Source organism: Oncorhynchus masou, chromosome 27, assembly GCF_036934945.1.
Source record: "Oncorhynchus masou masou isolate Uvic2021 chromosome 27, UVic_Omas_1.1, whole genome shotgun sequence".
NCBI lineage: Eukaryota > Metazoa > Chordata > Actinopteri > Salmoniformes > Salmonidae > Oncorhynchus > Oncorhynchus masou.
Window position 1 is genome coordinate 59,317,786 of NC_088238.1, and position 15,000 is coordinate 59,332,785.

The 15,000-nt window shown below is 46.0% G+C and overlaps 1 protein-coding gene across 1 annotated transcript in view; it reads right to left on the reverse strand.

Moving 5' to 3' along the window:
• Positions 1-15,000, reverse strand: part of adam19a (ADAM metallopeptidase domain 19a) — a 238,946-nt gene that overhangs the window by 68,189 nt on the left and 155,757 nt on the right. The window contains 1 exon segment of the mRNA XM_064939148.1: positions 3,030-3,108. Coding sequence (XP_064795220.1) covers positions 3,030-3,108 — 79 coding nt within the window.

Sequence of the window (15,000 nt, forward strand, 5' to 3'; positions counted from 1 at the left end):
CCTGTTCTACTAACACACTGAAGCCTCAGTCCCCTCATCCAGCTGGTCCTGGGGCTGAGTTCACAGACCTGTTCTACTAACACACTGAAGCCTCAGTCCCCTCATCCAGCTGGTCCTGAGTTCACTAACCTGTTCTACTAACACACTGAAGCCTCAGTCCCCTCATCCAGCTGGTCCTGAGTTCACTAACCTGTTCTACTAACACACTGAAGCCTCAGTCCCCTCATCCAGCTGGTCCTGAGTTCACTAACCTGTTCTACTAACACACTGAAGCCTCAGTCCCCTCATCCAGCTGGTCCTGAGTTCACTAACCTGTTCTACTAACACACTGAAGCCTCAGTCCCCCCATCCAGCTGGTCCTGGGGCTGAGTTCACTAACCTGTTCTACTAACAAACTGAAGCCTCAGGACCAGAACATCCAAGCAATCAGAATAAACCAAATTACAACACAGTCAAAAAAAATCTATATTGCTTATTGGGAAACACAAACACAAAGCAAAAGGCAGTGCTATCTGGCCCTAAATCAACAGTACACCGTGGCTAAATATTTGACCGTTGTTACTGATCAAAACCTTAGAAAAACCTTGACAAAGTACAGGCTCAGTGAGCACTGCCTTGCCATTGAGAAGGGTAGACACATGAAAACCTGGCTCCCCGTAGAGGAAAGGCTGTGCAACCACTGCACAACATGTAAAAAATTGACACTCTCTAATTGTTTTATATCTTCCCAAATTTGAAAACCTTATTCAAGGTTTCAAAGACCTCTCTGATGAGAGTAGGCTACCCGTCCTGTTGGGGGAGGACGCAGAGAGCTGTGGCAAAGACCTCTCTGATGAGGGTAAGCTACCCGTCCTGTTGGGGGAGGACGCAGAGAGCTGTTGGTTGGCAGCGCACTACATTGCTGCCTGCCATAAGATGAGGGACAGTGTCTGACAGACCAATCAACCTGCACATGTCCTCTACTGTATGCTTATTGTTATTGTTGAATGTAGGGTTATTTTGACCCTTGGTTATTGTTGTTACTGTTGTCCCATTGACAATTTTGAATCTCATTTTTATTTATTTTTACATTGTAAATATCCAAAATAAGCTTTGGCAATATATACATTGTTACGTCATGCCAATAAAGCACATTGAATTGAATTGAGAGAGAGAGAAAGACAAAGATGTGAACGACCTGAGCAACAAGGAATAAAAGTCTTCTATCCATCAAAAGGAACATACAATTCGACCAATTAGGTTCTGGAAAAAAAATACTTGAATCAGTTCTAGAACCCATTGCCCTTTATGGTTATGAGGTCTGGGGTCCGCTCACCAACCAAGATTTTACAAAATGCGACAAACATCAAATTGAGAGGAAGCGATTCCCAAACCTTCCATAACAAAGCCATCACCTACAGAGAAATGAACCTGGAGAAGAGTCCCCTAAGCAAGCTGGTCCTGGGGCTCTGTTCACAAGCACAAACACACCCCACAGAGCCCCAGAACCAGCAACACAATTAGACCCAACGAAACCATGAGAAAACTAAAAGATAATTACTTGGAAAGAAGGGAGTGGGGGAGAGAGTGGGGGAGGAGTGGAGGAGGACTGGGGGAGAGAGTGGGGGAGGACTGGGGGAGGACTGGGGGAGGAGATGAGAAGGAGAGGAGGAGGAGTGGGGGAGAGAGTGGAGGAGGAGAGGAGGAGGAGTGGGGGAGGATATGAGAAGGAGTGGAGGAGGAGTGGGGGAGGAGTGGGGGGAGAAGATGAGAAGGAGTGGAGGAGGAGTGGGGGAGAGAGTGGAGGAGGAGAGGAGGAGGAGTGGGGGAGGATATGAGAAGGAGTGGAGGAGGAGTGAAGGAGGAGTGGGGGAGGCGTGGGGGAGAGAGTGGGTGAGGAGTGGAGGAGGAGTAGGGGAGAGAGTGAAGGAGGAGTGGGGGAGAGAGTGGAGGAGGAGTGGGGGAGGAGATGAGAAGGAGTGGGGGAGGAGTGAAGGAGGAGTGGGGGAGAGAGTGGATGAGGAGTGGAGGAGGACTGGGGGAGAGAGTGGAGGAGGAGTGGAGGAGGAGATGAGGAGTGGGGGAGGAGTGAAGGAGGAGTGGGGGAGGAGATGAGAAGGAGTGGGGGAGGAGTGAAGGAGGAGTGGGGGAGAGAGTGGATGAGGAGTGGAGGAGGACTGGGGGAGAGAGTGGAGGAGGAGTGGAGGAGGAGATGAGAAGGAGTGGGGGAGGAGTGAAGGAGGAGTGGGGGAGGTGTGGGGGAGGAGTGAAGGAGTGAAGGAGGAGTGGGGGAGAGAGTGGATGAGGAGTGGGGGAGAGAGTGGGGGTGGTGTGGGGGAGAGTGGGGGAGGAGTGGGGGAGAGAGTGGAGGAGGAGTGGGGCTGGAGTGGGGGAGGACATGGGGAGAGAATGGTGGAGGTGTGGGGGAGAGAGTGGAGGAGGAGTGGGGGAGAGAGTGGGGGTGGTGTGGGGGAGAGTGGGGGAGGAGTGGGGGAGAGAGTGGAGGAGGAGTGGGGCTGGAGTGGGGGAGAGAGTGGAGAAGGAGTGGAGGAGGAGTGGGGGAGGAGTGGGGGAGGAGTGGGGGGTAGTGAAGGAGGAGTGGGGGAGGACTGGGGGAGAGAGTGGGGGAGGTGTGGGGGAGGCGTGGGGGAGAGAGTGGGGGAGGAGTGGTGGAGAGAGTGAAGGAGGAGTGGAGGAGGAGTGGGGGAGAGAGTGGAGGAGGAGTGGAGGAGGAGTGGGGGAGAGAGTGGAGGAAGAGTGGGGGAGAGAGTGGAGGAGAAGTGGGGGAGGAATGGGGGAGAGAGTGGAGGAAGAGTGGCCGAGAGAGTGGGGCGGAGTGAAGGAGGAGTGGGGGAGGAGTGGGGGAAAGAGTGGAGGACGACTGGGGGAGAGAGTGGATGAGAGGGTGGGAAGGAGGAGTGGGGGAAAGAGTGGAGGACGAGTGGGGGAGAGAGTGGAGGACAGAGTGGGTAGGAGGAGTGGGGGAGGCGAGGAGGATTAGGGGAGGAGTAGAAGAGGAGTGGGGTTGGAGAAGTGGGATAGAGACTTACACTGTAATTGGTGGCCACAGTTACAGGCTGCCCATCCTCACTGTAGTGGGTTTCTGTGAAGTCTGGGCCCAGGAGCTCCCTGAGAGGGCGAGAGAGAGAGAGAGAGAGAGAGAGAGCGAGAGAGAGAGAGAGAGAGAGAGAGTAGGAGAGAGAGAGAGGAGGAAGAGAGAGAGAGAGAGAGTAGGAGAGAGAGAGAGGAGGAAGAGAGAGAGAGAGAAGAAGGGGTGGGAGAGAGAGCGAGAGAGAGCGAGAGAGAGCGAGAGAGAGCGAGAGCGCGAGAGAGAGAGAGAGGAGGAAGAGAGAGAGAGAGAGTAGGAGAGAGAGAGAGGAGGAAGAGAGAGAGAGAGAGGAGGAAGAGAGAGAGAGAGTAGGAGAGAGAGAGAGGAGGAAGAGAGAGAGAGAGAAGAAGGGGTGGGAGAGAGATAGACAGTTAGTGACAGCAGTGTAGCATCACATAAACAGTCCTATTAAACTTCCACTCCATATGTGGAACATTTCAGCTATAGACATTCTAAGAACATTTCAGCTATAGACATTCTAAGAACATTTCAGCTATAGACATTCTAAGAACATTTCAGCTATAGACATTCTAAGAACATTTCAGCTATAGACATTCTAAGAACATTTCAGCTATAGACATTCTAAGAACATTTCAGCTATAGACATTCTAAGAACATTTCAGCAATAGACATTCTAAGAACATTTCAGCTATAGACATTCTAAGAACATTTCAGCAATAGACATTCTAAGAACATGGCCATGAGATTCAATGACAATAGTTTCTGTTCAATCCTCTCCAGAGCTCTATTTGATTCCCCTTCCTTAACCTATACGAGGGAAAACTTCATTTTCTTGCCTAGTCCCTCCTTTTGAAGAAAGGCCATCGTCTATCTGCTATCGCCAACGTTTGATTCGGGAAGAAAATAAAGTATCAGCACAATCTACAAGGATGAGAGAGAGAGAGAGAAAGAGAGAGAGAGAGAGAGAAAGAAAAAGAGAAAATGAGCGAAAGAGAGAGAGACAGAAAGAAAGAATGCGAGAGATAGAAAAATATGTATAGAGAGAGAGAGTGGGGGGGGGCAAGAAAGAGGGAGCAAGAGAGAGACAGAGACCGAGATGGGGAAAGAGATAGATACAGCGAGGGAAGAACAGAAAGTATCAGCACAATCTACGAGGATGAGAGAGAGACAGACAGAGAGAGAGAGATAGAGAGAGAGAGAGAGAGAGAGACAGACAGAGAGAGAGAGACAGAGAGAGAGAGACAGAGAGAGAGAGAGAGAGAGAGAGAGAGAGAGAGAGAGAGAGAGAGAGAGAGAGAGAGAGAGAGAGAGAGAGAGAGAGAGAGAGAGAGAGAGAGAGAGAGAGACAGACAGAGAGACAGAGAGAGAGAGAGAGAGAGAGAGAGAGACAGAGAGAGAGAGAGAGAGAGACAGAGAGAGAGAGACAGAGAGAGAGACAGAGAGAGACAGAGAGAGAGAGAGACAGAGAGAGAGAGAGAGAGAGAGAGAGAGAGAGAGAGAGAGACAGACAGACAGACAGACAGACAGACAGACAGAGAGAGGGAAAAATATAGAAAAAGAGAGAGACGAGAGAGAGCGAGTGGGGAGAGAGCGAGAGAGAGACAAAGAGAGAGAGCGAGTGGGGAGAGAGTGAGAGAGAGACAAAGAGAGAGAGCGAGTGGGGAGAGAGCGAGAGAGAGACAAAGAGAGAGAGAGCGAGTGGGGAGAGAGTGAGAGAGAGACAAAGAGAGAGAGAGCGAGTGGGGAGAGAGCGAGAGAGAGACAAAGAGAGAGAGCGAGTGGGGAGAGAGCGAGAGAGAGACAAAGAGAGAGAGCGAGTGGGGAGAGAGCGAGAGAGAGACAAAGAGAGAGAGCGAGAGAGAGATAGAGGCAACGAGGCTGATGTTAATCATTCCCTCAGAATCTTATACCCCAATACCCAGCTGTCAATTTTTCTTCTGAAAAGTCTTTCACAACCGTAATACATTGTCAACACTGACAAATGGTTTGATGAAAAATGCAAAAACCTAAGAAAGAAATTGAGAAACGCTTCCCAACCAAAAACATAGAGACCCAGAAAACCTGAGCCTAATTCACTATGGTGAATCACTAAAATAATACAGAAATACACTACGGAGAAAAAGAAGGAACAGCATGTCAGAAATCAGCTCAATGTAATTAAAGAATCCATAGAATCTAACCACTTCTGGGTAAATTGGAAAACTCTAAACAAACAACAACATGAAGAATGATCTATCCAACACAGAGATGTATAGGTAAACCACTTCTCCAATCTTTTTGGCTCTATAACAAAGAACAAACAGCAAAAACATATACATGATCAAATACTAATCTTAGAATCAACTATTAAAGACGACAAGAACCCACTGGATTCTCCAATTACCTTGAATGAACTACAGGACAAAAAACAAACCCTGCTACACAAAAAGTCCTGTGGTGTTGATGGAATCCTGAATGATATGATTAAATATACAGACGACAAATTCCAACTGGCTATACTAAAACTCTTTAACATCATCCTCAGCTCTGGCATCTTCCACAATATTTGGAACCAAGGACTGATCACCCCAATCCACAAAACTGGAGACAAATTTGACCCCAATAACTACCGGGGGATATCTGTCAATAGCAACCTTGGGAAATTCCTCTGCATTATCATTAAGAGCAGACACATACATTTCCTCAGTGAAAACAATGTACTGAGCAAATGTCAAATTGGCTTTTTACCAAATTACCATACGGCAGACCACGTATTCACTCTGCCCACCTTAATTGACAAACAAACAAACCAAAACAAAGGCAAAGGCAAAGTCTTCTCATGCTTTGTTGATTTCAAAAAAGCTTTTGACTCAATTTGGAATGAGGGTCTGCTATACAAATTGATAGAAAGTGGTGTTGGTGGAAAAACACACAACATTCTAAAATCCATGTACACAAACAACAAGTGTGCAGTTAAAATTGGCTAAAAACACAAATTTCCTTCCACAGGCCTGTAGGGTGAGACAGGGATGCTGCTTAAGCCCCACCCTCTTAAACATATATATCAATGAATTGTTAATTAAATTAAATTAATTTCAGCTTTTATTTCTTTCATCACATTCCCAGTGGGTCAGAAGTTTACATACATTCAACTAGTATTTGGTAGCATTGCCTTTAAATTGTTTAACTTGGGTCAAACATTTCGGGTAGCCTTCCACAAACTTCCAACAATTCCTCCTGACAAAGCTGGTGTAACTGAATCAGGTTTGTAGGCCTCCTTGCTTGCACACGCTTTTTCAGTTCTGCCCCCAAATTTTCCATTGGATTGAGGTCAGGGCTTTGTGATGGCCACTCCAATACCTTGACTTTGTTGCCCTTAAGCCATTTTGCCACAACTTTCTTGGGTCATTGTCCATTTGAAAGACCCATTTGAGTTTCAAGCTTTAACTTCCTGACTGATGTCTTGAGATGTTGCTTCAATATATCCACATAATGTTCCTCACTCATGATGCAATCTATTTTTTGAAGTACACCAGTCCCTCCTGCAGCAAAGCACCCCCACAACATGATGGTGCCACCCCCATGCTTCACAGTTGGGATGGTGTTCTTTGGCTTGCAAGCCTCCCCCTTTTTCCTCCAAACATAACGATGGTCATTATGGCCAAACAGTTCTATTTTTGTTTCATCAGACCAGAGGACATTTCTCCAAAAAGTACAATCTTTGCCCCCATGTGCAGTTGCAAACTCTAGTCTGGCTTTTTTATGGCGGTTTTGGAGCAGTGGCTTCTTCCTTGCTGAGCGGCCTTTTAGGTTATGTCAATATAGGACTCGTTTTACTGTGGATATAGATACTTTTGTACCTGCTTCTTCCAGCATCTTCACAAGGTCCTTTGCTGTTGTTCTGGGATTGATTTGCACTTTTCACACCAAAGTACGTTCATCTCTAGAAGACAGAACGCGTCTCCTTCCTGAGCGGTGTGACGGCTGCGTGGTCCCATGGTGTTAATACATGCGTACTATTGTTTGTACAGATGAACGTGGTACCTTCAGGAATTTGGAAACTTTTTCTGGGGTCTTAGCTGATTTCTTTTGATTTTCCCATGATGTCAAGCAAAGAGGCACTGAGTTTGGAGGTAGGCCTTGAAATACATCCACAGGTAGACCTCCAATTGACTCAAATTATGTCAATTAGCCTATCAGAAGCTTCTAAAGCTTCTAATTTTCTGGAATTTTCCAAGCTGTTTAATGGCACAGTCAACTTTGTGTATGTAAACTTCTGACCCACTGGAATTGTGATACAGTGAATTATAATTGAAATAATCTGTCTATAAACAATAGCTTGAAAAATGACTTGTGCCATGCACAAAGTAGATGTCCTAACCAACTTGCCAAAACCTTCGTTTGTGAACAAGAAATTGGTGGAGTGGTTGAAAAATGAGTTTTAATGACTCCAACCTCAGTGTATGTACACTTCCCACTTCAACTGTATATTTTCCATGGCAACAAAGCCTCTTCAATTGAAATTGAATAGATGTTTGGGGTGGGGAAACAGACAAAGAAAAGGAGAGAGTTTATCATTCCATCATTACATCATTCCATTATTACATCATTCCATCATTATATTATTCCATCATTCCATTATTCCATCATTCCATTATTCCATCATTCCATCATTATATTATTCCATCATTCCATCATTCCATCATTCCATTATTCCATCATTCCATTATTACATAATTCCATTATTCCATCATTCCATCATTCCATTATTCCATTATTCCATCATTCTATTATTACATCATTCCATCATTCCATTATTCCATCATTCCATTATTCCATCATTCCATTATTCCATCATTCCATCATTCCATTATTCCATTATTCCATCACTCCATCATTCCATCACTCCATCATTCCATCATTCCATTATTCCATCATTCCATTATTCCATTATTCCATCATTCCATTATTCCATCATTCCATTATTCCATCATTCCATCATTCCATTATTCCATTATTCCATCACTCCATCATTCCATCATTCCATCATTCCATTATTCCATCATTCCATTATTCCATCATTCCATCATTCCATTATTCCATTATTCCATCACTCCATCATTCCATCATTCCATTATTCCATCATTCCATTATTCCATCATTCCATTATTCCATTATTCCATCATTCCATTATTCCATCATTCCATTATTCCATCATTCCATTATTCCATCATTCCATTATTCCATCATTCCATCATTCCATTATTCCATCATTCCATTATTCCATCATTTCATTATTCCATCATTTCATTATTCCATCATTTCATTATTCCATCATTTCATCATTCCATCATTCCATTATTCCATCATTCCATTATTCCATCATTTCATTATTCCATCATTCCATTATTCCATCATTCCATCATTCCATTATTCCATTATTCCATCATTACATCATTCCATTATTCCATCATTTGATTATTCCATTATTCCATCATTCCATCATTCCATTATTCCATTATTCCATCATTCCATCATTCCATTATTCCATTATTCCATCATTCCATTATTCCATTGCTCCGAGAGAAAGGTCACCCCACAACAAAGGTGCATGGATCTGTTTGGGACCACTGGAGAGATAGGTGACATTTGCCATGTTTCGCCACAAAAGATCGTAATGTCAAATGGCAGGATATTAAAGCACAAATGCCTTATGTATTGATAGTGCTGTAGACGTCTAGAGTCCCAGATCTGTTTGGACATGTCTTGCCAACTCCTAGGTCATAGTCTCACCACTGAATGTTATTGCGCATGACAATGAGGCATGACCTAGGAGTTAGACAAGACAGCACAAACAGATCAGGGAATCAGGCTAGGATTCCCATGCTTGTAGTCCTTGTATTTCGAGAGTGTATGGGGCCAAGTAACAGTGATACGATACCGCCGCCTCGCTCAGGGACGTGCAAGCCGATACAGGCGGCGTGAAAATGATGATCCCAATCTCCATGTTATCCTGGAGGTCCTGTTGTATTATTCATCAGTGAGACTTTTGGTTCCTAATGAAACATAATCTCCCTATCTCTCGCTTTCTTTTGTTCTCTCCCTCTTCTTCTCTCCCTCCCTCACTCTCTTTCTTTCGTTCTCTCCCTCTTCTTCTCTCCCTCCCTCCTCTTTATTTCGTTCTCTCCCTCTTCTTCTCTCCCTCCCTCACTCTTTCTTTCGTTCTCTCCCTCTTCTTCTCTCCCTCCCTCCCTCCCTCTCTTTCTTTCTTTCATTCTCTCCCTCTTCTTCTCTCCCTCCCTCACTCTCTTTCTTTCGTTCTCTCCCTCTTCTTCTCTCCCTCCCTCACTCTCTTTATTTCGTTCTCTCCCTCTTCTTCTCTCCCTCCCTCACTCTTTCTTTCGTTCTCTCCCTCTTCTTCTCTCCCTCCCTCACTCTCTTTCTTTCTTTCATTCTCTCCCTCTTCTTCTCTCCCTCCCTCACTCTCTTTCTTTCGTTCTCTCCCTCTTCTTCTCTCCCTCCCTCACTCTCTTTCTTTCGTTCTCTCCCTCTTCTTCTCTCCCTCCCTCACTCTCTTTCTTTCTTTCATTCTCTCCCTCTTCTTCTCCCTCCCTCACTCTCTTTCTTTCGTTCTCTCCCTCCCTCGCTCTTTCTTTCTTTCTTTCTTTCTTTCGTTCTCTCCCTCTTCTTCTCTCCCTCCCTCACTCTCTTTCTTTCGTTCTCTCCCTCTTCTTCTCTCCCTCCCTCACTCTTTCTTTCGTTCTCTCCCTCTTCTTCTCTCCCTCCCTCACTCTTTCTTTCTTTCTTTCTTTCGTTCTCTCCCTTTTCTTCTCTCCCTCACTCTCTTTCTTTCTTTCATTCTCTCCCTCTTCTTCTCTCCCTCCCTCACTCTCTTTCTTTCATTCTCTCCCTCCCTCACTCTCTTTCTTTCGTTCTCTCCCTCTTCTTCTCTCCCCCCTCACTCTCTTTCTTTCTTTCGTTCTCTCCCTCCCTCACTCTCTTTCTTTCGTTCTCTCCCTCTTCTTCTCTCCCTCCCTCACTCTCTTTCTTTCGTTCTCTCCCTCTTCTTCTCTCCCCCCTCACTCTCTTTCTTTCTTTCGTTCTCTCCCTCCCTCATTCTCTTTCTTTCGTTCTCTCCCTTTTCTTCTCTCCCTCCCTCACTCTCTTTCTTTCTTTCATTCTCTCCCTCTTCTTCTCTCCCTCCCTCACTCTCTTTCTTTCGTTCTCTCCCTCTTCTTCCCTCCCTCCCTCCCTCCCTCCCTCCCTCCCTCCCTCCCTCCCTCCCTCCCTCCCTCCCTCCCTCCCTCCCTCCCTCCCTCCCTCCCTCCCTTTCTTTTTCATTCTCTCCCTCTTCTTCTCTCCCTCCCTCACTCTCTTTCTTTCGTTCTCTCCCTCTCCCTCCCTCCCCCTCCCTCCCTCCCTCCCTCCCTCCCTCCCTCCCTCCCTCTCTTCTTCTTCGTTCTCTCCCTCCCTCACCCTCTTTCTTTCGTTCTCTCCCTCTTCTTCTCTCCCTCCCTCCCTCCCTCACTCTCTTTCTTTCGTTCTCTCCCTCCCTCACTCTCTTTCTTTCGTTCTCTCCCTCTTCTTCTCTCCCTCACTCACTCTCTTTCTTTCGTTTTTCCCTCCCTCCCTCCCTCCCTCCCTCCCTCCCTCCCTCCCCCTCCCTCCCTCCCTCCCTCCCTCCCTCCCTCCCTCCCTCCCTCCCTCCCTCACTCTCTTCCCTCACTCTTTCGTTCTCTCCCTCCCTCACTCTCTTTCTTTCATTCTCTCCCTCTTCTTCTCTCCCTCCCCTCACTCTCTTTCTTTCGTTCTCTCCCTCTTCTTCTCTCCCTCCCTCACTCTCTTTCTTTCGTTCTCTCCCTCTTCTTCCCTCCCTCCCTCCCTCCCTCCCTCCCTCCCTCCCTCCCTCCCTCCCTCCCTCCCTCCCTCCCTCCCTTTCTTTCATTCTCTCCCTCCCTCCCTCCCTCCCTCCCTCCCTCCCTCCCTCACTCACTCACTCACTCACTCACTCACTCACTCACTCACTCTCTTTCTTTCGTTCTCTCCCTCTTCTTCTCTCCCTCCCTCACTCTCTTTCTTTCCTTTTTTACTCCCTGTCTTTTACAACGGCATCATTTGATCCTCAATAAAGAAAGAAGAGATGGTTTTTTACAGTCTGTAGTCCGTAGCCTATAGTCCGCAGTCTGTAGTCCATGGGCCGTAGCCCATAGTATGTAGTCCGTAGCCCATAGTCCACAGTCTGTAGCCCATAGTCTGAGGTCTGCAGCCCATAGTCTGTAGTCCGTAGCCCATAGTCCTCAGTCTGTAGTCCGTAGCCCATAGTCTGTAGTCCGTAGCCCATAGTCCTCAGTCTGTAGTCCGTAGCCCATAGTCTTCAGTCTGTAGTCCATAGCCTATAGTCCGCAGTCTGTAGTCCGTAGCCCATAGTCCTCAGTCTGTAGTCCGTAGCCCATAGTCTTCAGTCTGTAGTCCGTAGCCCATAGTCCTCAGTCTGTAGTCCATAGCCTATAGCCGCAGTCTGTAGTCCGTAGCCCATAGTCCTCAGTCTGTAGTCCGTAGCCCATAGTCCTCAGTCTGTAGTCCGTAGCCCATAGTCTGTAGTCCATAGCCTATAGTCCGCAGTCTGTAGTCCGTAGCCCATAGTCCTCAGTCCGCAGTCCGTAGTCCATAGTCCTCAGTCTGTAGTCCGTAGCCCATAGTCCTCAGTCTGTAGTCCGTAGTCCATAGTCCTCAGTCTGTAGTCCGTAGTCCATAGTCCTCAGTCCGCAGTCCGTAGTCCATAGTCCTCAGTCTGTAGTCCGTAGTCCATAGTCCTCAGTCTGTAGTCCGTAGCCCATAGTCCTCAGTCTGTAGTCCGTAGCCCATAGTCCTCAGTCTGTAGTCCATAGCCCATAGTCTGTAGTCCATAGTCTGTAGTCCGTAGCCCATAGTCCTCAGTCTGTAGTCCGTAGCCCATAGTCCTCAGTCTGTAGTCCGTAGCCCATAGTCCTCAGTCCGCAGTCCGTAGCCCATAGTCCTCAGTCTGTAGTCCGTAGCCCATAGTCTGTAGTCCGTAGCCCATAGTCCTCAGTCTGTAGTCCATAGCCTATAGTCCGCAGTCTGTAGTCCGTAGCCCATAGTCTGTAGTCCGTAGCCCATAGTCCTCAGTCTGTAGTCCATAGCCTATAGTCCGCAGTCTGTAGTCCGTAGCCCATAGTCCGCAGTCCGTAGCCCATAGTCTGTAGTCCGTAGCCCATAGTCCTCAGTCTGTAGTCCGTAGCCCATAGTCCGCAGTCCGTAGCCCATAGTCTGTAGTCCGTAGCCCATAGTCCTCAGTCCGCAGTCCGTAGTCCGCAGTTAGCTCAAGTTAATTCTTGGGTATTAAAGAAGAGTGGGAAGCTTACTGATACCACATTGATGTCACAGTGTTTTTGCTGTGGTTTCTATCCTGATGAGGAGAGTTTTGTTGATTAACCTACGGGCTACAGACGCCACTTCAACGTCGATTCCACGTTCAATATATCTTCAAATGACGTGTAAACAACGTTGATTCAACCATTGTGTGACTAGTGGGTACTTTCCCCTATGTTAACCGTTAAAGACTTTGAGAGAAAGAGAGAGAAAGAGATGAAGAGAGAGAGATACAATAGAGAGAGAGAGATATGGAGAGAGAGATATACAATAGAGAGAGAGATGAAGAGAGAGATACAACAGAGAGAGAGATGAAGAGAGAGAGATACAATAGAGAAAGAAAGAGATGGAGAGAGAAAGAGATAAAGAGAGAGAGATACAATAGAGAAAGAAAGAGATGAAGAGAGAGAGATACAATAGAGAAAGAAAGAGATGAAGAGAGAGATACAATAGAGAAAGAAAGAGATGAAGAGAGAGATACAATAGAGAGAGAGAGATGAAGAGAGAGAGATACAATAGAGAGAGAGAGATGAAGAGAGAGAGATACAATAGAGAGAGAGAGATACAATAGAGAGAGAGAGATGAAGAGAGAGATACAATAGAGAGAAAGAGATGAAGAGAGAGAGATACAATAGAGAGAGAGATGAAGAGAGAGATACAATAGAGAGAGAGAGATGAAGAGAGAGATACAATAGAGAGAGAGAGATACAATAGAGAGAGAGAGATGAAGAGAGAGATACAATAGAGAGAGAGAGAGATGAAGAGAGAGAGATAGGATAGAGAAAGGGAGAGATGGAGAGAGAGGATAGAGAAAGGGAGAGATGGAGAGAGAGGATAGAGAAAGAGAATGAGGGAGAGAAAGAGAGAGAAAGAGAGAGAAAGAGATGAAGAGAGAGATAGGATAGAGAAAGAAAGAGATGAAGAGAGAGAGATACAATAGAGAGAGAGAGAGATGAAGAGAGAGAGAGATACAATAGAGAGAGAGAGAGATGAAGAGAGAGAGATAGGATAGAGAAAGGGAGAGATGGAGAGAGAGGATAGAGAAAGGGAGAGATGGAGAGAGAGGATAGAGAAAGGGAGAGATGGAGAGAGAGGATAGAGAAAGAGAATGAGGGAGAGAAAGAGGGAGAAAGAGAATGAGAGAGAGAAAGAGAGAGAAAGAGAATGAGAGAGAGAAAGAGAGAGAAAGAGAATGAGAGAGAGAAAGAGAGAGAAAGAGATGAAAGGGAAATACCAGACTTGACAGACATTGGACGGTTTGACATTTCTAACAGACAACCTGAACAGCTCAGCTGCTCTGAAAGAAGATTAGAGTAAATAACATTCGCTGACTATCTGATAGGTGACCTTTAGATTGGACCGATGGAACTCAACACAGCGTCAACATTTAATCTACGTTCTGAAATGTTGACATCGAATAGAATATAGCTGCTTAATGCTACTGCTACTTCGACAAACTCATATTTTTTCAATGAGGAGGAAAACACTGACGTTCTGTGGAGAGTGAGGAAAAAGTGTTTGCTCGTTTTGTCCTGATGTGACTATAAATCATAAATAATTTCTAGGATGATCCTTTTTGTGAGATCTAGGCTCTGGAACATGGAGCATGGTGGGGTGTTGAATTATGTTTTAGTTTTTGGCTTGCAACTGTCTTCAATCAAAAACAGGTCCTCAGGAAATAGCCACGTTCTCGTTTTTTTTTTTGGGGGGGGGGACACTCATAGAGCAACTGAGAAACGGAGGCTTAAAGAGAGAGAAGAAAAGCCAACCCTGTGCTGTGTGTGATTTACCCCTTTTCAGGGTCAGGGAAAGATCTGCAAAATAAGCTACAGAAAGAAGAAGCAGCTCATTTCTCTCTCCATACCCTCATTACACCCTCATTACACTGTTAAGAACAGAAAACCCTTGCCAGAATCATCAGTAAACTCTGCTTCTCGTTTTGGGAAGCCATTGAAGGATCAAAGACAGTGTGGAACGTAGTGAAAATATTCCCATTATTTTCTCAGCATAACTATATGCCTGCGTCTTTACCAGATCTGCCACTACCCTTGTTGCGAACTGGGTACATTTCATCCAACGCCAATGGTGATTCAACACCAACGCGCTAGGAGCTCTCTCTCAGTAGTAGATGTTCATTAACAAAGATAGTAGCTAGACGATTTCCTTTGTAACCACTGTGTGGAATAATAATACAAATCACCATATGGTGTTATCACTACGAGGATCAGTGGCAGCAGCGTGGGGCTGGAATTAGAAGACCAATTCTAAGAAATAAAGTAACGAGTGTTTTTGGAGAGAAAACACGTTTGAAAGAAAAACAAAGAGAGAGAGAGAGAGACAGACAGAGAGAGAGACAGAGAGACACAGAGAGAGACACAGAGAGAGAGACAGAGAGAGAGACAGAGAGAGAGACAGAGAGAGACAGAGAGAGAGACAGAGAGAGAGACAGAGAGAGACACAGAGAGAGAGAGAGAGAGAGAGAGAGAGAGACAGAGAGAGACAGAGAGAGACAGGGAGAGAGACAGAGAGAGAGACAGAGACACAGAGAGAGAGACAGAGAGAGACACAGAGAGAGAGAGAGA